At 37.9% G+C, this 24165-nt stretch overlaps 1 protein-coding gene across 13 annotated transcripts in view; it reads left to right on the top strand.

The window, feature by feature from the left end:
* The window catches only part of camk2d2 (calcium/calmodulin-dependent protein kinase (CaM kinase) II delta 2), a 45818-nt gene extending 22012 nt beyond the window's left edge, over positions 1-23806 (top strand). For 2 of the 13 annotated variants that reach the window (XM_077525476.1, XM_077525478.1), the window contains 20 exons: positions 1733-1792; positions 2525-2579; positions 4098-4163; positions 4617-4689; positions 7802-7904; positions 8015-8098; positions 8300-8394; positions 9016-9138; positions 9217-9300; positions 9563-9605; positions 12138-12178; positions 14142-14201; positions 15980-16024; positions 17037-17085; positions 17492-17590; positions 18011-18031; positions 18384-18459; positions 18545-18639; positions 20961-21189; positions 22417-23806. In XM_077525476.1, the coding sequence (XP_077381602.1) occupies positions 1733-1792; positions 2525-2579; positions 4098-4163; positions 4617-4689; positions 7802-7904; positions 8015-8098; positions 8300-8394; positions 9016-9138; positions 9217-9300; positions 9563-9605; positions 12138-12178; positions 14142-14201; positions 15980-16024; positions 17037-17085; positions 17492-17590; positions 18011-18031; positions 18384-18459; positions 18545-18639; positions 20961-21189; positions 22417-22420 (1505 nt within the window). In that variant the 3' untranslated portion in view covers positions 22421-23806. Of the gene's footprint in view, positions 1-1732; positions 1793-2524; positions 2580-4097; positions 4164-4616; positions 4690-7801; positions 7905-8014; positions 8099-8299; positions 8395-9015; positions 9139-9216; positions 9301-9562; positions 9606-12137; positions 12179-14141; positions 14202-15979; positions 16025-17036; positions 17086-17491; positions 17591-18010; positions 18032-18383; positions 18460-18544; positions 18640-20960; positions 21194-22416 lie in introns of those variants that run through there. The other 11 variants (XM_077525480.1, XM_077525482.1, XM_077525481.1 and 8 more) reach the window with 11 other exon arrangements.
* The last annotated feature ends 359 nt before the right edge of the window (positions 23807-24165 follow it).

Below are 24165 nucleotides of genomic sequence, written 5' to 3'. Positions count from 1 at the left end.
ACCTTACAAAAACATACATTTTAGGTTAATTGAAGACTGAAAGGTAATTCTTGGGTACTGATCAGGGTTATAAAAGTTTGGAATTTTTCATTATAGTTAGTTTTTATTTCATTTTGACCCCCCCCGCCCCCAATTCAGTTAGTTAACTTCATTTTAGTTTAGTTTGTATTAGTTTTAGTATTAGTTTTAGTTAAAAAAAAAATGTTTTTAGATCAAGATAAAATAAAAGTTCACTAAATATTAACTACTTTGTAAAATCCCCAAATGACTGGTCCACCTGTACGGCAGTAATTAGGGATGTAACGATATCCAAACATCATGATACGATAATTATCACGATATTGCGGGGGGGGGGGTTTGCGATATTTAAAAAAGGTCACAATATTGTAAAAAAAAAAAAAGAGCTCATGCTAAAAAATGCACAGTATTGTGCTTTTGTACACAACAGCAATGCATATAAACAAGCTACAATCTCTAATAACAATATTGAGGCACTTACTTGCTAATGCAAGCACACATTGATCACTTCACAAGCAAATTAGGTCCCCTTCATCTGACAATTGGAATAGATTTTAAACATAGAAGGCCAAAACATCCCTAATGAAAATTAAATTGTACTAATAAAATAGCCATTAGAGGGTGCTAGAACTGCACAAATGGAAATCAACGTGACTTTTTTTTTTAACATATTTTTTTTAAATATTATGAACACAATGACAACGATATTGTGGCAGTTTTAATATCACGATATCACGATATTGCCCTTATCGTTACATCCCTAGCAGTAATACCGAAATACATTTAAAATAAACCTCGAAAACTCATGAAATTAAATGACAAAAACAAAGGACATTTTCGTTGTAATTTGAGCTATAATTATAGTTAGTTTTATGAACATAAAATATAGTTTCGGTTAATTATTTTTAAGCACTATTTTTTACATGTAACTAAAATGTTATTTTCAATTTGAGTTTTAGTAGTGTCTAGGTTTAGTTGTTAAATATCGTAACCATGGTACTGATTAATGCAAAGGGCTCTGCCAGTGTTTACAATTTCAAATGATAACTTGTCTACATTCCTAGAAAGTCACATTGTCGCATCACTGGTCAACTATTTTTAGAACAGGCCCATGGGCTGCTCTTGTAGTCCTTGGGGGCTGCCTAATTACCAGTGTACAGTCTACTAATGTTATCTAGTTACAATTAGTTATGAACTTCATAAATGAGGACCATATAGCATCAGAAATCAGAATATCTTCTCATATTAGAGGCATTTTGATTCTGGGGAAGTGACTGTGGTGGAATGATGATGTTTGTATGATTGTCTTGCAGTTCTGAGAGTCAGATTTCAAAATCTCACCTCTGACCTTCCTGCATAATAATAAATATTGATAGAATGAACTGGCAAATATCACAAATAAATTAATGACCCTGTTGCTCAACAAGGAGCAGCTCACTTGGAGTCGTGACGGTAGTGAAGGTTGATGTGCACACTGCGGTGCTGTCTGTTGAAGTCACTTTCCCAAGAACATGTCAGGTCACATTATTTTGCCCAACACTTCAGTTCCGATAAGAGAAGAGCGACACAAGGCTGCCACGCGCACGCACACAACAACGCAGAGACTCACACAGTGACAACAATGCAGTCGACGCCACGTCAGATGATTCAGAAAGCCAATCACTGCGCTAAAAATAACTTTCCTGTGTTTGTGTCGCTTGTGTTTCTCTTTCAGATCATCAAAAGCTGGAGAGAGAGGCGAGGATCTGCCGTTTACTGAAGCACCCCAACATTGGTGAGCCGTGATTGCTTCCTCTTGAAATACAACGTGCACGTAGACGTTGTGGTGATTCCCAGTTGTGGTTATTCTTGACAGCAAGCATGTGAGGAAAAAAAACACACACAAAAGAAACGTGCCTATGTGGGCGCACGTGGAACGTAATGACGATATATGTGCGCAATTTCTCAGCAGTGTCATCAAAAAAAAAACACGGAAGCCTCACACTTTTGCTTCCTTATGAAACCACCATGATTACATTGCATCCTTCTTTTTCCCCTTCCCACATTCAACAAACTATCAGACTATTATCATTTCTGCCAAAAATATCTATACGGGGCAATGTTTTATTTTCATTTGAACTGCTGTATATGATTTACAGTATATTCCTGCTGTTGACATGGCACAGTGGTTCTTAACCTTGTTGGAGCTACAGAATACAGTGTACGAACCCTTCTTTAATAAAAAATAAAATGGGATTTTTTTTTTTTTTTGCCACTGAAGCAGCTTCACCTAATAAAGTGTATGTGAATTTATAATTCTGTACATCTGGTAAAAATTCATAAGACAGTCCACACATCTACTGTCAATCATTTTTTATGTTAAATAATATGACGTAACACCCAATTTCTGGACATAATTTCTTTGCGGCAAAAAATCTTGATGTGACAGAGGTATAATGGTTCTGCCTTTAAAAAAAATGTATTTTCGTCTTTGAGTTACACTTGTTTGATATGTTCATATCTACAGTGCGCCTTCATGACAGCATATCAGAGGAAGGCTTCCACTATTTGGTGTTTGATCTGTAAGTCGCCCTTTTGTCTCACGTAAACATGAGTCTTTTACATTAGTCAAGTCAAGTCAAGTCATCTTTATTTATAGAGCGCTTTCAAGCAGCCTTAGCTGTCACAAAGCACTTTACAGAAACACAACATCATGCTGTTATTTTTAGATATTTTTAGTATATTTTTTGCACATCATCTGAATCCCATGATAGTATACAACACTCGAAAATCTCAATATTATAAGAGGAACGTAAAAAAAAATTGCAATCAGTTTGAAATATGGAAACAAACATTCACTTGTTTAACATTTGTCCTTAGCTATCTTGTCTGTATTGTGTCAGATGTACTTTAACATGAATAGAACTGACTTTAATATGGTTATCTGAATACTGGAAATTGAGCCAGCCGTCTTCAAGAGTTTGCATGGTGCTGTTTTGTAGTCTGAGATCTGATCGTAAATACCAACAATATTTGTAATACTTTTGCACACTATTCCTGCTTCATGATAAATTCTGCAAGATTCATAAATTTACTTATTAAAATGCACATGGTCATATTAGTAATGGATGCAATGAATAATTGTAATAATTGTAATAGTACAGTAAAATTTCTAGTACAGTAAAATTCCTTTTCCCTGTCACTATTATTATGTTTTTCAAACTAGCAAATGGCAATCAAAACATAGCCAAAATCATAAGGGTCAAGCTCAAAGATCGCTTGCTGCAATTTTTCAAAAACAGTCCTATAAATGATTAATGATCATAACAAATGCAGGGGAAATCATGTAAAATTGACTGGGCTAAGGGGGGTGTTGACTCCCATTTAGCATAAGTTTGAATGTTCATTCTGAACACATCCACATCCGAAGTTATAAGAGGGTGTGTACACTTGTGCAACCACATCATCTCAGTTATATTTTGACAACTCCTCTCTAAAATATTAATATTAGGGTTGTCAAAATTTGTGTGTTCATTCTGAATTAATTTAAAGTTCCTTTAAGGCAACAATTTTTTTTATCGCGCTATTAATGACCGCCCTTACTTGGTAAGCTTGTACTGGGGGAATTCCAATCGAGTTACTTCATGTTAAAGATTACTTCTTAAAAAAAGAAAAGAAAAATGCATTGACCTGTTACCAACGTCTTACAAATGCAATTATGCCATCTAGTGGCAGAATAATGATCTCAACATTTTTTTTTTTTTTTTTACAGTACAGTACAGTTCATCTCTTTCATTTTAACTCAATTTTATGAATTATTATGAAATTACTGTATCATTGACTAAAAGATGCAGCCATATTTCCATTAGTTGAGCATTATTTTCCATTTTTATGTGAACACGAGTATGAAAACTTTTTTCATACATTTAGAACAGATATCAAATTTGCGATTAATCTTGAGTTAACTATTGAAGTCATGCGATTAATTACAAGTAACATTTTTAATCGCCTAATACACCTAAAATGGATTAGCACGTATTTAATAGACGAGTCATTGCATTAAATCGACACACACTAACATGTTGTCTTGTGTCCATCAGCGTGACGGGAGGGGAGCTCTTCGAGGACATCGTTGCCCGCGAGTACTACAGCGAGGCTGATGCCAGGTAACGCGCACGTTCCTCTAGGGCCGCCCGTGCGTGTCTGGCTTGTCCTCGCACAAAACAACCGCGTGTGGCTCTTTTGTGTATCGGCGTGTTTCACGTATGGTCGTCTCCGAGGTGTGATGCAGCTGCCTCTCCTCTGAGGCATCTCGGAGAGCTATTTATAAAGGTGATTAACGACATATAGCCTCCGGTATTAATCATACACTGCCTACCTCACCGTGCCAGCTATTTCTCCGGAGACGGTGGTCGGACCAAACGCGGGATAACAGTGTTCTTGTGCTGTAGCTTTGGTTTGTCGACAACATCATACATAAATGTCTGATGAAAGAGGACATGATGAATTGCTGTGGGCTTGTTTCCTCGCCTCTCCCTCCTCCTCATGTCCTTGCTATACATACTGTATTATTATATAACACCGCTGTATGCTCATTCCTGTTCTCCTTCTGCCCTCAGCCACTGCATCCAACAGATTCTGGAGAGTGTCCATCACTGCCATGTTAATGGCATCGTCCACAGGGATTTGAAGGTTTGTATGTCCCCTCCCCTTTCGTCCTTGGTTACTGTCTCCACCTTCTGTAGCAGACAGTTATGTTCAAAGAGACGGTAGGGGCGGAACAACATGAAGAGGTATAGTGTTGACATTTCAGCTTGTGATAGACATGTACTTCTGCACAATCTAATGAGATCCAGCACAAACACTGCATCAAAAATTGTGACTTATAGATAAGACAAAAAAAAATTCTTGACAATAATATGTTCTATGCAGCCCCACTAGTCTAAATACGGTATTTTGGTTAATATTGCGTTAATATTGCAGTAACATCCAGTATCAATATCAGAAGGCGGCCATTTTTCCACTTGCTGTCGAGTGAAAGTGACACCATAGTTGCTCAGGTCTCAGGTAATAACTAATCACAGCTCAGCTTCAGAAAATAGGTAAGCTGTGATTGGTCATTGCCTGAGCCCTGAGCAACCGTGATGTCATCTTCAATCGACAGTAAGTGGCAAAATGGCCGCCCACTGAGATGGATAAAAATGGCTGGATTTTACTACATAACTCATATTCCACACATGTAATATTCATCAGGATGTCACGTTTAGACTAGTGAGGTCACATACAGCATATTATTGTCCAGAACTGTTGCCGCTGAATTTATATCTTCAATACACTGGTTGCAAACAACAATCCATATCTCCATTTAAAACGCCATCACAAAGGATCCCTTCTGTATTTTATTTATTTCATCATTAATCATTTTAAGTATTCAACCGGGGAAAAATGCACCCTTCCCTCTGATTTCTAACTTATCATTTCCATCTAGCCATCCATTTTCTAATTTGCTCATCCTCATTAGGGTTGCGCACGAGCTGAAGCCTCTTCCAGTTGACTTTGGGCCAGAGGCAGGCTACACCCTGGACTGGTTGCCAGCCAATCACATGGCACATACGTTCACACTCTCATTCCCAAATACGGACATTGCATAGTGTTCAATTCGCCTAACATGCATTTTTGGTGAGAAAACGAGCTAAACCATGATACCAGAATGAAGTCCATTTTTTAAATAAGAATTATTGTTTTAAGTATAGTTTTAGTAGCATAGAATCACAATCTTTATTGCATTTATTTGTTAAGGTTGGTGTCTAAATCCTAGCGCTGGAGTGACAGGAACAGGCGCAATCACAAATCAGGACCCCTATTTGCATAATTATGTAAAAACCAGGCTGTGATTTGAATGATTTTCATTGGTCATGAATATTCCAACGCTCGTCTGCATGCTTAAAGCCTCCCGCGGGGCGGTTGTATGTGAAGGAAAGAAGCAGCCAGAAAGCACTCGTGAATATGTTCTAGCAAGTTCTGAACACGTGTGACAGGAAACAGAGTAATACTGAACGACCGTCATCATCCGCCAATTTGCACTACGATGAAGATTTGAGATGCTTTTTAATGAGGCATATTATGTAGGCGTGCTCATTTGTCCTACTGAGTCCCAAGTCTGTCCTGTCAATTTCACAGGATGTCTGTGCTTAGATTCTGTAAATGTTAGAAAATGTATAATTCATTACACAGTGCTGTCTAAAATGGCCTAAGGTTGAAAAAGACCTTTTTTTTTGCCTCTGTATCTTGCGCTTCGTTTCTGCCAAGCAGTAAAGTTCAATTCAGCTTAGTGTGGTAAACACTGATCCTGTTTGTGCTTCTTTCATAATTTGGTTATTTTGCTTGACTAATGCAGATAAAAGAGGGCATTTTTTCCGCTGTGTGTCATTGTGGCATGGAATGCAGCCGACTCCCTTCCATCTCGAAGCGGCTCCCCACATCACGAAAATGATGATGTGTCAGTTTTTATGACGAATCTGCGGGCGCCCGGAACCATATCAACATTTTCTTAAAATAATCTGAAAAAATAGTCTTTTTTTCCCCAAAATTTTTCAGGAAACACAAACAAATTAACAGTTTGCATCATGAGGAGATGATTTAGGCAAAATATATATATATATATTTTTTGCAAAAAATTACTTAGGCTTGACTGTCTCACCATGAGATTTATCTAGTGTTGTCAGCATCGAATATTTTTAGAATCGATTAATCTATTGATTATTCAATTGATTAATCAACTAATCGGATGCATAATTTTGCATTAAAGTTTATTACAAAAGCATTTTATTCCCTGTAGACTGTTTATTAACCAGTGATTGGTGTTTATTTCGAACATTTGTATAGTGATAAAAAAAAAAAAGGGTGGGGGGGGGCTTGATGTTGTACTATGTTACTGGTTCGGTCAATGTTTTCTAAAGTAAAAACCGATGTTTGCAAATGTCTCATTTTGATTAAACACAGAAGATAATCAGTCTTCTTTCATGAAAGACTACAGAAATCAGTCAGCAATTACTATTGATATGCGGAAATCAGAATTTTAAATAAAAATGGCTCCAAACGACTACTCGATTATTAAAATAGTTGTCAATTAATTTGATAATTGATTTCTGGTCGATTAATCGATTAATTTTGACAGCTCTAGATTTATCCCAGCCAATCAGCAAAGAAAGCTGATACGACAAAGATTTATTTGATAGAAAGCTTCAAACTGTGCACAGCGTTTGTGTTGGATCCGGATGCTTATATTCTACAATGGTTGTTGTGCTAAACTCTTGTGGCACTTGTTTTGTCACCCTCTCCTCCTGTTACACCACCTGTGTCTTTTCCTTGCTTATTAGCACTTTGTTCCCACTCATGGACTCGAGCAGCGGGTTGGCGTGCTTGTAGAAGAGCACATTGCATTCGTGTGAGTCAGTACGCAAAGTGTAACACCGAGACGTCCCTCGTCATCTTACACTGCATGGGTCTATGTGTAGCGGTTCGAGTGGAGTTGGGACACTCGATTCACACTTGCCCTGCGATTGGCTCGTGCTCAGTCCAGGGTGTAGCCGTCCTTTCGTCTCCAGGCTCAGTTCACCTCAACCCTGAACAGCATAAGTGGCAGCAAGGCACCGATTTAAGAGCACTTGAGTTCTTTCACCCCTAATACTTTTGATTAGGATTCGGTTGGGCTGATCTGGTTTTAGATCCGTGTCTTGGGGCCTCTTGTTGCAAGGGTGTGTGACCTCTCACCTCTAACCTGTTTGACTCCGCCCCCCTGCAGCCTGAGAACCTTCTATTGGCCAGTAAGCTGAAGGGGGCGGCTGTCAAGTTAGCTGACTTTGGGCTGGCTATCGAGGTGCAGGGGGACCAGCAGGCATGGTTTGGTGAGTATTCGCAAAATCAGTTTTCCAAACTGACTCATGGGTTGGTTTGTCACAGTCTCAGACGAGATCATTCTTCATATTTCTTCCATGACTTTATTTCACTTCTCCAGGCTTTGCTGGTACCCCAGGGTACTTGTCTCCTGAGGTTTTGAGGAAAGATCCATATGGGAAACCAGTGGATATGTGGGCATGCGGTAAATAAAACTGCTGTTTGTATGAATTGAAGCAAACCAAGTCATTTTCAATTCTACAGTATGAACATGATACGCAAACTTCCAGAATTCTTTTACATTCTAATTCTTTTCTTTCTAATGTAACTGGGCAGTTAGATTTGGATACATTGCACTACTTAATTGCGCTTTGTGTATTAAACCTCCATTGTCATACCACCCCAGGAGTGATTTTGTATATTCTACTGGTGGGCTACCCTCCATTCTGGGATGAAGACCAGCACCGCCTTTATCAACAAATCAAGGCTGGGGCCTATGACGTAAGTACAATCATACGCACGCACCCCGACACACACACACACAAAATGATAAATATGTGTTATTATTATATATGATTATAATTTTGTTTACATTGCTTTATAGAGACATGTGACATCACTTAAACTGTTGTAAAAATGTCCAGATTTAACATATGCTGGTATTTATTTTTAAGCTATGATGTGTCCACTACAGAGGACATTTTTCTAAACTTAAATGCTAGGCTCAAATACAGTTAAAATAATTCAAACAATATTTTATTGTGTTCTTAAGAGTCTCATAGAAAACATGCTAACAACTTTTAAAGCCTAAATTTGTTCAATAAAAAGTGATATACACTTACTTTTCCTCTTCCCTAAAAAGTGCTTGCACTGAGGGAAGCCATTTTCTTTTATGATGCAATCAAAGGTAGCAAAGCCCCACCCCTACACATTTGGTATCATTGGAAAGCTCTGAATGTCATCTATAGAGTACAAAATGAGTTAATTTAATCATATGCACTGGGTGGGAGATATTCGGGTTTAAAAACGGTCCACTAGAGAGGACAAATTTGAATTGCTGGTAGTCAGGAGGATATGTTCACCGTTGTAGTCAATGTTTGTGACTTTGACGTTGTCTGACAGTTCCCATCCCCCGAGTGGGACACCGTAACTCCCGAGGCCAAAGATCTGATCAACAAGATGCTAACCATCAACCCCAGTAAACGCATCACTGCCTCAGAGGCCCTCAAACATCCCTGGATCTGCGTATGTGTCACATTACCACAAGCGGACGTGCTACTGTTCGCTTTGCCTCACATTTCTCAATTTGTCCTCTTCCTGTAGCAACGGTCCACTGTAGCCTCCATGATGCACAGGCAGGAGACTGTGGAGTGCCTGAAAAAATTCAACGCCAGGAGGAAACTCAAGGTGAGACGTCTGGCGAGACGGGGGCTTTCTATTTCTGCAACTCCTGTAGCCATCTTTGACTTCTATCTCTATGTCTTTGACCCTCAAGACACCTCAAACATAACATAAAAGTAATGAGTCACTTTTCGAAACCCTTAAAGTGCCAGACTCCTTTTTTTTTTTTTTCTTTCTGTAACCTTCTAATCAGTCATCCTGTCTTCTCTTCCCTGCCTACCGTTATCACTGCCTGCCCTTTCCTTCCCTTCCCTTCCTATCACTGCAGGGGGCCATACTGACCACTTTGCTGGTCACAAGAAACTTCTCAGGTATGTCTCTTTCAAGGTGCTGTTCAAGGCCTAGATAGAAAGTGGAATAACCTGTAGTAAATCAACTGTCGGTACTTAAATAGTCTATATCTGTGATTTCCAACCACTGACGTGTGCCGCAGGAAGTTATCTAGTTTCACTTATTTTGGTCTGAAATTTTTCCGAAAATGCTTGTTTTCATTTAGTCGCTATATAAGAAGCAGTCCATTTACCATATTATTATTATTATTATTATTATTATTATTATTATTTTTATTATTGTTCAAGTAAAATTCTCAAAATAGTGTTTGAACTTCCTTCTTCGCTATATGTACAACAATATAATAAATTAAGGTTATCAAGATTAGTTAATTTTGAGTTCATTTAAAGTTCCTTTAACACCACAATTTGCAATGCAGTAGATATGTCCACGTCAAAATATTTGTGGAAACTGAGTCAAGTTGTATTTTACAGTACACATGTGCAGAATTTCACGTTACTTCATTTAAAGATCAAATAATATGAAAAGAAAAATGCACTGAGCTGTCTTAAAAATGCAATTATGCCATCTAGTGGCAGAAAAATGACCTCTTCATAAATCAATATCACTAATTTTTTACAGTATAGTATATCTTTTTTTTTTTTATTCTAACTGAATTTTATGATTTGTTATGAAAATGCTGTATCAATGTTAACAAGCGTATGAAAATTTAGCAAAAATATTGTACATTGTATTGTACATTTAGAACAGATATACCATTTGTGATTAATTGTGAGTTAACTATTGAAGTCATGCGATTCATTATGATTAAAAAAAATTAATCCCCTGAGACCCCTATAATTAATACATTTAAAATAAACCCTGAAAATTCATGAATGATAGTAACTTGGAAGATGAAAATGATATACATAACATAAAATGTAGTTTGTTTGTTTGTTTGTTTGTTTGTTTTGCTAACAATCTCCCACCTCCATGTTTAGTAAGTTTGCTAGTTTTCGTTAACTATAATAACCTTGGCCCTAGCTCATTGAAGGTTGGGGAACACTACTCTATACTGCTAGTGGAACAGCCAGGATACCTCTCATGTTGATAATGCTAATTTTAACACTACACGAGTCATGTGCAAAGCATACAGAAACTTGGACACACACTAAAATGATCAGACAATTTATTTTCAACTCAATTCAACTCAACTCAATTCAACTCAACTCATCCAAAGCTTTGTTTATGCATGTAATAGGCTATGCTTTGTTTCATGTGTCTTTACAAATGCTGAATAGTGTTGAAATCAAATCAAATTGCGGTATAAAGATGATTTTGACACCGGGATGCCGTCCAAAAAATGAGTCGTTTTTTTTGTGGGAATGCTGAAACATTCCCGCATATGTTATTGTAATTTTTATTCTCCACACTTTTTTGCCGCCTAACAACTCCCACATATACTTCCAATTTACATTGTTCAAATTTCAGCTAGCTTCAAAATTCACGCCACCTGGGATATATATCGTCATATATATCGTCTGATTCGATTTTACTTAATGTATTTACACAATTTAACATTTAATATCAACTTTTCCCCATTCATTTTCAATGGGACAGTCATTGAACTTTTTCTAAGTATCACTTTCCACGCCCACTTCCATATATATAACTTATCATCATTACTAGGTGTCTGATACAGCTCGGTGACACAGTTGTAAAGCGCATTGTCCAGTAACCAGGAGTTTATAATTTCATAATTTATCTCTCAATGTGCTTTCAGCATTCCCACGCAATTTCTCCAGGAATTGCACTTAGTCTAGTTTTCTGTATCATCTCTCCTTGAGCTCTCTTCCATCTGTGCCGTAACGTGTTACTGTTTTTTTCCTGACATTTCACAGTTTCTTCCCAGTCTTTTGCTTGCATGGATTCTATCTTTATTCTACCATAAAGTGTCAGAGCATTTGTGTCACTTTTTATTCATCATTGTCTTCCTTTTTTTTTTTTATTTTTTTTTTTTTCTTTCCTTTTGTTTGGATTGTGGTTTCAATTTGAGGTAAGCATTTTTAGGAAGCAAGAATGAGCCTAATCATTAATTTGTTATTGTTTTCTTAGTCTGAACAGAAAATCCCTTAAAGTATGCATGGAGACAAAATGATTGATTGGTTAAGGCACTGCACGCTTGCAAAAATGCTACAACTGTGTATGATTAAAGGAAAATCCTTAGCCGGATATAGCATGCAGTTTTAAGACGCTCTTTCAGCTCTGACAAATGTCACTGTAGAGGATAAGAGCATGCTAATGTGAGTGCAAATCACCAACTTATCACTCCTGCGGGAGTCTTGGAATTCGCCACTTGCTAAATACACCCGATCCACTACGCACCCATGCCAGTTAATACCTGGAAGAAAAATAACCTTGTCGAAATGCATCAGAAGCAAATGCTGCTTTGGATTTGAGATTTTGCAAAAATGTCCTGATACGCTTGCTGCATGTTAGTGAATCTTGACGCTCCAGATTGTCGTCTTCTCCCTTTTTGTGCTGAAATTTGTTTTCTATCTTTTGGCCCACAGCAGCCAAGAGTTTGCTGAACAAAAAGTCAGACGGCGTTAAGGTGAGTTGCCAATACGCAAAGTGAAGTGAAAGCTTTGTTTCATGCATAATTCTGATGGAACGTTTGCTGTCTGAGGAGCATAAAAGATAATTATTATGCATTGTGCACTTAGCGACATCATCATTCAGGGAAAGTCACGCCAGGCGGCGGGCGATGGTTATTTATTTGCTTGATCTCACAGTGGTGACGCAGACAACATTGGCTGAGGTACATTTCTCGCAGGATCATCCTTTTCTTTTCTTCTCCCGGTCGCACTCTGGCTGACAATATTATCACACTGCAATGCCCATTACGATGGGAGTTAATCCATCATCCATGTGACCTCATCCCATTACAGCAAAATCAAACTAATCCGCACACAGTAGTAAAAGAAGAAAAAAAAAAAAGAAAGACTTCCACAATAGGATGTGTTTTTACCTAACCTACATTTTTTTTTTTTTAGCCACTCTTCAGATCTAACCGACTGGTGATAGTGATTAGTCAGCAAGTAGAATGTTTGATTGATTATGTATCTTCTCATGAACTCACTTACAAGTCGACCTATTTAAAGTAGAACTTCAAGGGGTGTCCACTTCTCATGACGAGATACCTTCCAATCTGGGCTTTATTCTGACTTCTAAACAATTTTCCCCACAAGAATAAATGGTAACCGATGAATCCTTGAGAGTCAAATTGATGCCATTTAAAACTTTTATTTACTGTACAGCCATTGTTTCAGTAACATTAACATGTTTAAAAAGAACTTAACTAAGAAATGATACATAAAGACTAATGCAGCCCTTTGTTTTTTGCAATCAATTCTTTTATTGTTGTTGTGGGCTTTTTGTTGACACTTTGCTACACTACAATAAGTCAATAAATATGTGAATTTTTGGTTCTGTTTTGGTTCTGGTTCTTATTGGTAGTCGGATTTTCATATTACAGTGTTCCCTCACTTTTTGCGAGTGTGACGTTCCACACCCACCCGTAAATTTCTCAAAGTAGAGGACATTTTTTGTTTGTTTATTTGTTTGTTTGTTTTTTGGGGGCGAGTTACACTTCTACTGAGCCATAATGAAGCCTCCACACAGTTCCCACCCTTCTAAACACTTGGTAACTTTGTAAATATAATAAGTAAAATAGCAGCATAAATAAAGAATGCAATGGTACCTTTTCATATTAAATTAATTGCTTCTGGAAGTAAGTTCTTAACTAGAAAATTTTGTAAGTAGAGACGCGTTTTCCATGTAAATGTCCTAATCCGTTCCAAGCCTCCCAAAATTCAGACATAAATGTTTTATAAAGCATAAAAATGCATCAAATCATGTAACAAATACATGTAACAATTAGATTTTAGTGATTTTATTATTGCACAATAAATGAGAGAGAACTGATCATCCAAAGATGTTTTTTTTTTTTTTTTTTTTTTTTTTTTTAACAATCCTTCAAAAATGTTCAAGGCAAACATCATCATAGTGAGCGATCGCCCGACTGGTGAACACTTTTTCTGGGTGATTCTTTAATCATCTCTGAAAAGTACACGATATGGCGAGGTACAACCCAAGATAAACCCTGTAATATAGGAATTTTGGATCCAAATACAAATGCGCAATGTAGTGAATCCGCAATAAGTCAACTGCGAAGTAGCGAGGGACCACTGTATTCATTCTATGAGTACTACTCCGAGTACATTTTTTTTCTCCCGCAAATGATGATTTGCTGCCGATGAGGACTTACTCAACGTCAGCTTTTATTTGCCGTTAGTATCAGTGCCTGATATCACCAGACTCCCGAAGTACCCGATACAGTAGAAAGGGGCTGAAAGAGTTCCATCCAGATTTGATTAATCACACTGAAGGTGATCAATTCGGCACTCATAAATCACTGTGGTCTGTGCTTAGGTTGTATGTAAAAGCGTGAGTGTGCAAGGGGTGTGTGTGTTTGTGTACGAGTGTCATATTCCCTCTACACTGCCCCCTTGCAGGTAAACAACAAAGCAAACACAGCGACCAGTCCTAAAGACACTGGCCCTGCTCCTGCACTGGTATACACACTCACCCACACCCACACCTTCATCCACAAATCCGTGCGTTCCATAACCAACCAGCCGTCAACCTCACTTCTCCTCACCCTTCTCATTCCTCAATGTGGATGTGGTACACGTTCACCTTTGTCTCACATCATTTTTTTTTTTGTGTCGGATCTCGGCTTTCTTGGGACCATTTCATTTGATAACAAACGTCTATGCCCCTTCATTTGGTGCACCTGCATGTTTTAATGAGACCCAATACATAAACGAACTATCTGTAATTGATAAAAAGATTGATTGTATTAACAAGGGATACTGTGGTTTGGAACTGTGATGCCTAAAACTGAGAGGTGGCACTACTGTTAAGTAATTGTCAGACATATATGAACATTTACATATCAAAAGGAAAAAAAAAAAAAGTAAAATTATGAAAAAAGTTGTAATGTTACGTACATGAATGAAGTCATAATATTATGGGAAGAATAAACAACTAATATTGCAAGTATAAGGTCATTACATATGAGAATCTAAATATACATTAAAATATGTATAGGCTACTTATAATGGTGTTAATATGTCAACACATAGCAAGATAGCTTTTGTGAGTTTACCTGTGTCAAATGCTAAGGATAATTTTCATGACAACAAATATAATCTCTTTTTAAGACTTAATATGTAAAATTATTTATACATTTATGACTTAATTATTGTAATATCACTAATGGCTCTAATACGGCGTGCTATGACTTATCTACACATCCTACAAAATGTTGATAAATAAATATCTTACAGAGGATTATCACCGGTCTAAATGCACTCCAATGAATTTCTATTGGACTTCATTTGAATTTCCAGTTGTACCTAATGTTGTGGCCGGGGCCTTCATATGGGTCGAAAACGTGTAGGTCATGTTTTGGCTATCCCTGAATGAGCTGGCTTTTATGGCTGTGCAACATTTGAATGAGAAAGTCATACGCATGTCGGATACTAAGCAATCATTTGTACTCCTTAAAGTAGGTTTGATTGGTGTAGTTTTAAAATTTGTCGTAACGGGCAGCCTCTACCTCAAAAGCACTTTTCTCTGAGAGAATGCTGTCCCCCTCCATTTACATGCACCTACAAGTATGCATGTCAATACTATCTTCATCCATCTGCATGTGATTCATATCAAGAAGGCATGTTCTGTGATTGCTGCCGCGTATGCGTGTCTACGTGAGATTGGCGTGTGAGTCTATCGCCTCCTTGGCTCAGTGTGCATAGCCGAATGGTTTGATTCTGTGTCTGTGCTGTGATTGGGCGAGCGTATCGGGTCACATGACCGCCGCTCTGCATGACGTCAAAAGGCCCCGTGCTCCTATTTGCTGTGCAGATGATTACGCATGAACATGGGGATATCACTTTCTTGCTCTCTGTTCTCGTCTGTGTACAAATACACATGCGCACGTGCACGCACACACACATACGCACACACAATGATGTTATAATCTAGTGTAATCTGGGTGAGTGATTAGAAGGTCAGAGTTGGCCAGTGGGAGGGATTCTACAAAAGCCATTTGATTAGATAGATGGATAGAATAGATAGAAGACTGCCTTAGCCTTACTACTACTACAATAATACAGTAACCATGGGAACAATTAAGACATTAGGCACACAAAACCAAATCCAAACACAGCTTTTATTACAATAACTGTTGGGTTCATTTGTTTTGATAGGCTACAAAGACATTCTGTGGTGTGATGATGAAGGTGGTGATGTTGATTAAGTCAAACGTGGTCTCACATGCTCTTTTTAGGAACCACAGACGACCGTGATCCACAATCCTGTGGATGGAAACAAGGTACTGTTTTAGACCTTTTATCTTTATCTAACAAGAGAACACACCATTAATCAAGTTTTGCATGTATATATATATATATATATATATACATATATATATATATATATATATATATATATATATATATATGTTGAACTGTCAATCAAGATAGCATTTAGCATTAGCGAGTGCCCCCCTGTACTGGACAGCATCCACAGTGCTGTGTTTTGGTCGCACCCGCCCCCCCTTTTGCTAGCTTCTCCCGCTAGCTGCTCTTGTTAGCCACTCCAGCTACTTCTTGCTAGCCACTCTTGTTAGCCACTGCAGTGAGTTATTTATTTATTTATTTTTTTGTCTTGCTAGTCACGCTTGCTCGTTCACTCTAATGGGGTATATGCCACGGAGGAGGCGGGACTTCCGACTTCCAGGTTTTCACACGTCAGCTTCAATTCCGGTTCCGGTTTACGACATGTGGGCCGCGTGCCAATACTTGTTCTTCCGACGTTGTGCCCCTCGGTTGCGCGTTCTTGTCGACGGGTGTGAGTGTGTAGTGTGTCTGTCTCAGTTGTCCGAAAGCACTTCAGAGAGCTGTGACGCCCTGAGTGCTCCCGCTCATTGGCGGCGAGTGTTGGAACGCGGCCAGCAGTGGCCGGAAACGGCACTGATATGTTGAAACACGGAAGTCGGAAGTCCATGGCATCAACCGCATTGGTGGTATTTAGTGGTAGGCTTGCAAAGTGTGGTCTGTCTGAGGCACCGTAGTGCACATGCTTCAACATTGTTACATTCTATTAGTTCACCACTAGATGGCACTAAATTCTACACACTGTCCTATTAAGAAACACACGTTTACTTCGCAGTATATCGTGACAGTAAAATTACGTAGGTGTTTATGCTAATATGTAAACAAAATGTCTCGTCAAGTAAACAGAACAGTAATTATTACTCTCACAAAATAACATTGCTTCATCTTTATTCTCATATATTAAACACTTTTATTGTTAATGATTTTTCATTTTCTTTTATTGTTAAGGAGTCCATTGAGAGTGCCAACACCACCATCGAAGATGAGGACGTTAAAGGTAGGACACGTTGCGAGAGGTTGACACCTACGCTGTGTGGTTCCGTCAACCAATCCGCAGCTGTGCTGCTCACATGGATCTTTCCACTGTGTGCTTTCCTTTATTTCCTTTTCCCAACCGACACAATGACAGCGCTCTGCACCTTGTTTCCACTTGACAGCAAACTGCAGACTTTCCCTTACTCCGGGTGTCATGCCACTCCTTTCATTCTTTTCATTGGTGGTTTATGTGCGTCGCAGATGCGATAACTTCAGTTTTGCATACATGTTTCCACTTGGCCACTTTTCGTCTGTCCTGATGTTTTGTCAAGAATATAATTCTTCTTCCCACGTAATCCTTATCTACGTTTTCCTCACATAAACGCACACGCACTCTCCACCCAACCCCCCCGTGCAACTTCTTGCAGCCCTTCGTCTGGGCAGCTTAGTGAGCGGTATCTTGAGCTCTAAGAGCCGTTCCTCACAGATGTCGGAGTCAAGGCAGACTCCCGCCTCCTCATTTCAAAGTAAGTCCCTCTGTTGTGATGTGCTGGGGAGGGAGGATGCGCCACCTGGTTCCTCTTGTGTCAGCCAGCCTTCTACTGGACAGAAAACTGCTCACGCAATGTAGAGTGCCTCAAAATCGCATCATGTTTGAAAATCAGATTAGACGATCATAATGTGCTGGATGATATATGTTGACGTCTCCATCTTCCATGTTGATTTTTTTTTTCAAATTGATTTTGATGACTTCCATTGCTTCTCATATTCATTCTTTTGTATTGTGGTGGAAGAAAAATTGCATATGCTTTCTGGCGCACCCTATTCCCCTCTTACCCTAACATTAGCTGTTATATGTACTGTGCTCATCAAAGTACCGTATATATACAGTATATAACAAATGCTTTTTGTTGCACGAAATAAGCCATGTTTTTAATATCCCCCAGCCTGCACCAATAACACTAAAGGTAATTCAACACATTCCTTAGTCAAATAGTAATCAGGGTTTCCCCCAGTGCCAAGTTTTCGAGGGGAAACCCTGGTTTTGTTTTTGTTGACTTTGTTGGGTGAAAGGAATTGTGCCATCATCTGTCACTATTAGTCATGGGAGGCTTTCTGCTTTGATAAATAAAAGGAACAACAGAGATGTTTTTTTGAAAGGATTTTTCTAAGTGCCTTCCATTGCTAATATCTTTTAGAGTAGACCATCATCTGAGGCAGAGTTAACATCAGATCTACTCAGACCTACATTTGCCTGCTCGCAAGTCATTTCACATCAGCCGAGTGCAGTCATGGTTGTCTTGTGATCTTCCATTGCAGCTCGCAAGCAGGAAATTATCAAAGTCACCGAGCAGTTGATTGAGTCTATCAACAATGGAGACTTTGAGGCCTACGCGTGAGTCATTTTTCCAAGCGTCGCAGGATCATCAACTGTTGAATGTGCCAATGCTTTGCTCATTCTTCTGTCTTTTCCGTCGCAGGAAGATTTGTGATCCCGGTCTGACTTCTTTTGAGCCCGAGGCACTGGGAAATCTGGTTGAAGGACACGACTTCCACCGCTTTTACTTTGAGAACGGTGAGAGTTCACGGATATAAACCATGATGACCTTTTAGAGCAAGATGCTGCCTGGAGCTGAAAGTGCATTTTGCACACTATATAAATTAAACAGTCCATTAAAGTCTGAGCGGTGAAATATGTTGCAGCCAGCTGTTGGTCAAGAGCGCCAAATAACTGGCCCAACTTCCAAATCGAACCATCACCGACAGTATGATGTCTTTGTCAATGACAAACTTGTATAAAAAAAAAACAACCGTCCACGCTCACATTTCCGTTTATGGGCAGTTTAGTCTTGCCGTGCATGTTTTGGAATGAGGGAGGAAGCTATAGTACCCTGACGATTAAATGTATTTTAGATACAATGATGGGGGTACAGTAAAAAAAAAAAAAAAAATCATATTGTTGGCTCTGTCACTCTTCATTCTAATCAGTTCACAGCTCCTGCAGGTATGCTGACATCTTGGGAATAAAATCCCTAAAGAATAATGACTGTTGCTATAAATGGTGAAATGTCTGCAGTCGAGGTAAAAATAGTTCTGATAAACCGGTTATGTCCCAGAAACCTCAATGGCTTGGCAAGCCAACATCAGCATGGTTAGAGTTCCACATTTTTCCACATCAAGTTGTAAGAACCAACCGGTGTTTGCTTTATCAATAGTCACAGCTGCATTTTAGATTTGGCTTGCCAGTTAAACTATTTCTCGATCAATTTGTTTTTATTTGTCAGAACAGATTTATTAGGCAGTTTTTGTTTAAAGTGAGTCCTCGTTAATGTGCACTGCTTACACTAAAATGTCTTTAAACATGTGGGAAAGTTTACAAAAGCAGAGTCAGTGTTGCCAACTTCTCCAGCCCTTCTAAGTTTATTTTTTAAAGGCTTTTTTTTTTTTTTTTTTACATTTTGTACAGGACATCTTTTTCTGTAATTATAGTTAGTTTTACTTGGTAAAGATGTAGCTTCAATTCGTTTTTTTTTTTTTTCATTTTTATTTTATTTCGTTAAAAAAAGTTTTTTTTTCAGTTTAGTTATTGCATCAGTTTTTGCTAACTATAATATATCTGTACATGAGAAAAGAACACAAGAGCACTTGAGGGTTACTCTTATTTATTCATTAAAAATATTATTCATTATTTATAATTATTTATTTAAACACATAAAAAGTCATTAACTGGATTTAGCAAAAACTAAGCCCTTAATTAGCATTAAGAAGATTTAAATACAAGAGACATTTTTATTTATTTATTTATTTTAATTTTTTTTTATATACATACACACCATTTGTACAATTTAGCAATCATAAATAAAAATATACAGGGCTGTCTCAGAAAATTAGAATATTTAAATATATTAAGTATAAAAAAATTTATTTTCTGTAATACAATTAAAAAAACAAAAATGTCATACATTCTGGATTCATTACAAATCAACTGAAATATTGCAAGCCTTTTATTATTTTAATATTGCTGATTATGGTTTACAGCTTAAACAAAACTCAAATATCCGATCTGAAAATATTAGAATATCATGAAAAAGTATACTGGTAAGCTATTCAACTAATCACTTGAATCGTCTAATTAACTCGAAACACCTGCAAGTGTTTCCAAGTGAATCCAGAATGTATGATATTTTTGTTTTTTTAATTGTGTTACAGAAAATAAAGGACTTTTTCACAATATTCAAATTTTCTGAGACAGTCCTGTATGTACTGTATTTGTGGAGACAATGAACAAAATGGCCTGGAGTTCATGAGGTGTTTCATATTCCAAATACCAATTGCTCCAAATTTGAAAAGAAAAATGTAGCGTTCCTGTCACTAATAAAACACTGATGCCACCTAGTGGCAGATAATTACCTCAACACAAATGTATGACTCAATGTGTCACAATCCTTTTAACTCTGTTAACTTTATGAATTATTATAAAATGACTATATCAATGAACTAAAAGATCACATTTGGATTCAGTAACCACATTTGTCCACTTTTATTTTAATTAAGAAGAGTATGAAAAACTTTCCATCCATCCATTTTCTTGACCGCTTATTCCTCACAAGGGTCGCGGGGGCTGCTGGCGCCTATCTCAGCTGGCTCTGGGCATTAGGCGGGGGACACCCTGGGCTGGTTGCCAACCAATCGCAGGGCAGTATGAAAAACTTGAAAAATATATTTTATTGTACATTTAGAGTAAATATAACGTGATTAACTCACGGTTAAATCAAATTTCAAAAACATTAAATTAGATTTGAGGATATCTGTAAAAAAAAAAAAAAAAAAAAAAAAATATAAAGATTAAGTGATCAAACATTACTCACGTGTCAATGACATTTTCTTGATTTGCAGCCCTGTCTAAAGGGAACAAGCCCGTGCACACCATTCTCTTGAACCCGCACGTTCACCTGATCGGGGAGAACGCGGCGTGCATCGCCTACATTCGGCTGACCCAGTACATGGACGGCAGCGGCATGCCGCGCACCATGCAGTCCGAGGAGACCCGCGTGTGGCACCGCCGCGACGGCAAGTGGCAGAACATCCACTTCCACCGCTCCGGCTCCCCCAGCATCCCCTCCCAGTAAGAAACACTCAACAACACTGACAGCGCTCCAAACAGCAGTGGGAAATGTTGTTTATGCTGCCCTCCAGTGGCACTATACACTCATAATATTTTGGGTGTGTTAGCCATGATGCTCTGTGGTCGCTGTCCAGTACAGGAACTTAAATGGAAGACTTTTTTTTTTTTTTTTTTTTTTTTTTTTTTACGTTTCTGTAACTTCACATGAGTTGTTTTAATTAAGAAATTCATTTTGTCATTTCACCGAGTCTGAACCATCATGTGAACCATGTGTCGTTTGTTAACGAGCAACCATTTTAAGGGGTTCATTTAACAGAGCCTGTTTCATTAACATCCATCCATTTTCTTGACCGCTTATTCCTCACAAGGGTCGCGGGGGGTGCTGGAGCCTATCTCAGCTGACTTTGGTCAGTCGGCAGGGGACACCCTGGGCCAGTTACTGTATTTTGACCAAGATGCATGGGAACCGTTTGAAACAGTGGGAAAGGCCCTTTTCTTTCATATATTGCACTATAATTCCCTATAAGCATTTTTGTTTAGTTTTATTAATTGGAGTATTTAATTAAAAAAAAAAGAAAAAAAGTGAATCCATAATAATATATCATAACAAAAATAAAAGACTTATTTAAAATGTGCTTTTATTTTCTATATTTACTCTGTGAAATTAAAAAAATAAATACATAAATAAATAAAACAATAAATGAAACAACAGCGCTGCAATTGGCTGTCAACCAGTTCAGGGTGTCCCCGCCTACTGCCCAGAGCCAGCTGAGATAGACTCCAGCACCCCCCACGACCCTTGTGAGAAATAAGCGGTTAAGAAAATGGATGGATGGAAAACAACTAATAATTAATGACTATGTGAAATTTGAGGGGGGTTTTTTCCGATGTATTTTGGAGGCATACACACCCATCTTTGATGAGAATGATGAAAAATATGGAGTGGGAGGATGCCTCATAAACATGCACGTGTGCGGTCCTCGTCCTTTTCCGGTTCTATCCTCATTATCACGTTAGAGGCCCACTTTCGATGTGTATTTTTCAGAAAATTGTTTACAAAGTCCAAATATTTGCTCCTCAGGGATATTACACTTGGTCCAGATTTTCAATCAAGCTCAAACTGTTTATACATTCCTGCAAACAAAACAAAAAAAGTAGGCCTACTTCCTTGTATTTCTATGTTTTGTATTGGCACCACTTGATGCTCTGGCTCTGTGTGATTTACAGTTAATGGAATATCACGTGGCTAAAAAAGAAGAACATCCCATCCCATCAGCAAACGTGTGAGTAGGGGCAGTTGAGCCGACCAGTGACGACTGCTCTACAACCTTTGACCCTCGAAAGATATGGCACAGGACACAAGTATTCATACATTTGACAGTTATGGCATTTAATCAGTGGACTTCATTGTTATGACCACCTGCGGGCGGCTGCACACAGTATTAGGACATTATGAAATGAGCATATGAGCAACTTTTTTGTTTTTGTTTTTTAAGATGTTTTGGTATGCATTTGAAATATATCAATTAGAAATCAACTGCTGTAACCTCTCCTGGAAACTAATTGTGTATTTTTATGTGTATTTCTGTGCGTGTAACACAAAACAACAACAATTGGAAGATCCGAATGTTCAAATTGAGCTTGCTTTAGTTCTGGTGATGTACATATACATTGTGATCGTTGAAGAAAAACAAAAAGCAAATGTTGAAATTGCTATTCTTGCTATCAGAGGAATTAAATCCAATTTACAAACTATATTTATGTTTGCTATGAGCTATAAGTCATACCGTTGGAATTGTCTGACTTCAGCATATAATACTAATTTAAATGTAAAGAAAGCAGAGCTTACACTTTGCATTGGAATATGTTTGCCTTTATATCAGTGATATAAGAAATATGAGAATGTAGCATATATGTAATATATGAACATCCAAGACTATTGTGTAGTGCATGGGGGGAAAATATTGAGTAAGATCATATGAAACTATAATATCTTCTTCTGTTTGAGTTGTGACTCACTGACTTGTTTGTTAATGTTGTGCACCAGTCCTGTCCCAAATGTTTCTACTGTCCTCCGGTATCATGGAACTGTTGTAAAAACAAGAACATAATAAAGTTCAAAGTTCAAAACTGAGTATCAAGAGGGGGGGTGGGTGAAGAAAGATGAAAAAAAAAAAGAAGCACCTCTTACATTTTTGTATAAACATGTTTAGGGAGTAAGCTCATTTTCATAATGTTTGTACTCGTGTATTGTATGACTGTACGTACAGGCTTTTTTCTGTTGTCATTTTTCCAGTGTGTTACATTGCCAGTTGCACAGAGATGACGACAAAGACAGATGAAAGATATGAACTTGCATGAAAGGTGTAACGGCATAGCCAGAAAAGAGCGTTACGAGCAGGACAACACCTTATGTCCTTATCATCTTCTCAATTGATTTGTCGCTTTTTTTTTTTTTTGGTTTTGTTTTTAAATGGCAAAATACAGAAAACCTTCCTTTTGATGAAGCGTACGATGTCAACTCAATGCACAGCTCCTTAACTGGTGTGTAACTGTTGCCGGCACGGCAATGGATGGCTTATAATGTTTAAGAAGTAAATAAATGAGCTAAACAGTGTGATCTTGAATGCATTTTGGTCAATATTGTTATCCGAACAAATAACTTAACTTACAGTATATTATTAATAAACTCAATCAAGGTCTGCTTTCTACCTATCACAGCAAAAAAGTGTTAATTAATTCAACACCGACAGAATTATATTTAAAAACTTTTAAGTGTCTGTATAGCTAAATATAGCTATGCAGACGGTACATATAGCTAACAGCTAATTATAGCTAAAACAATATTTTGGAAAGTCAATTTTTTTCACACTGAAATGGAGTTGTGATGGTAGTTGAAATTTAACAGTGTTGATTTTACACTACAGTATAGTAGTATCAAAATATTACACCGACTCAAAACAAGTTACTTTCATT

This window comes from Festucalex cinctus, chromosome 6 (assembly GCF_051991245.1).
Source record: "Festucalex cinctus isolate MCC-2025b chromosome 6, RoL_Fcin_1.0, whole genome shotgun sequence".
Classification (NCBI taxonomy): Eukaryota; Metazoa; Chordata; class Actinopteri; order Syngnathiformes; family Syngnathidae; genus Festucalex; species Festucalex cinctus.
This window is presented reverse-complemented; position numbering and strand designations above follow the sequence as displayed.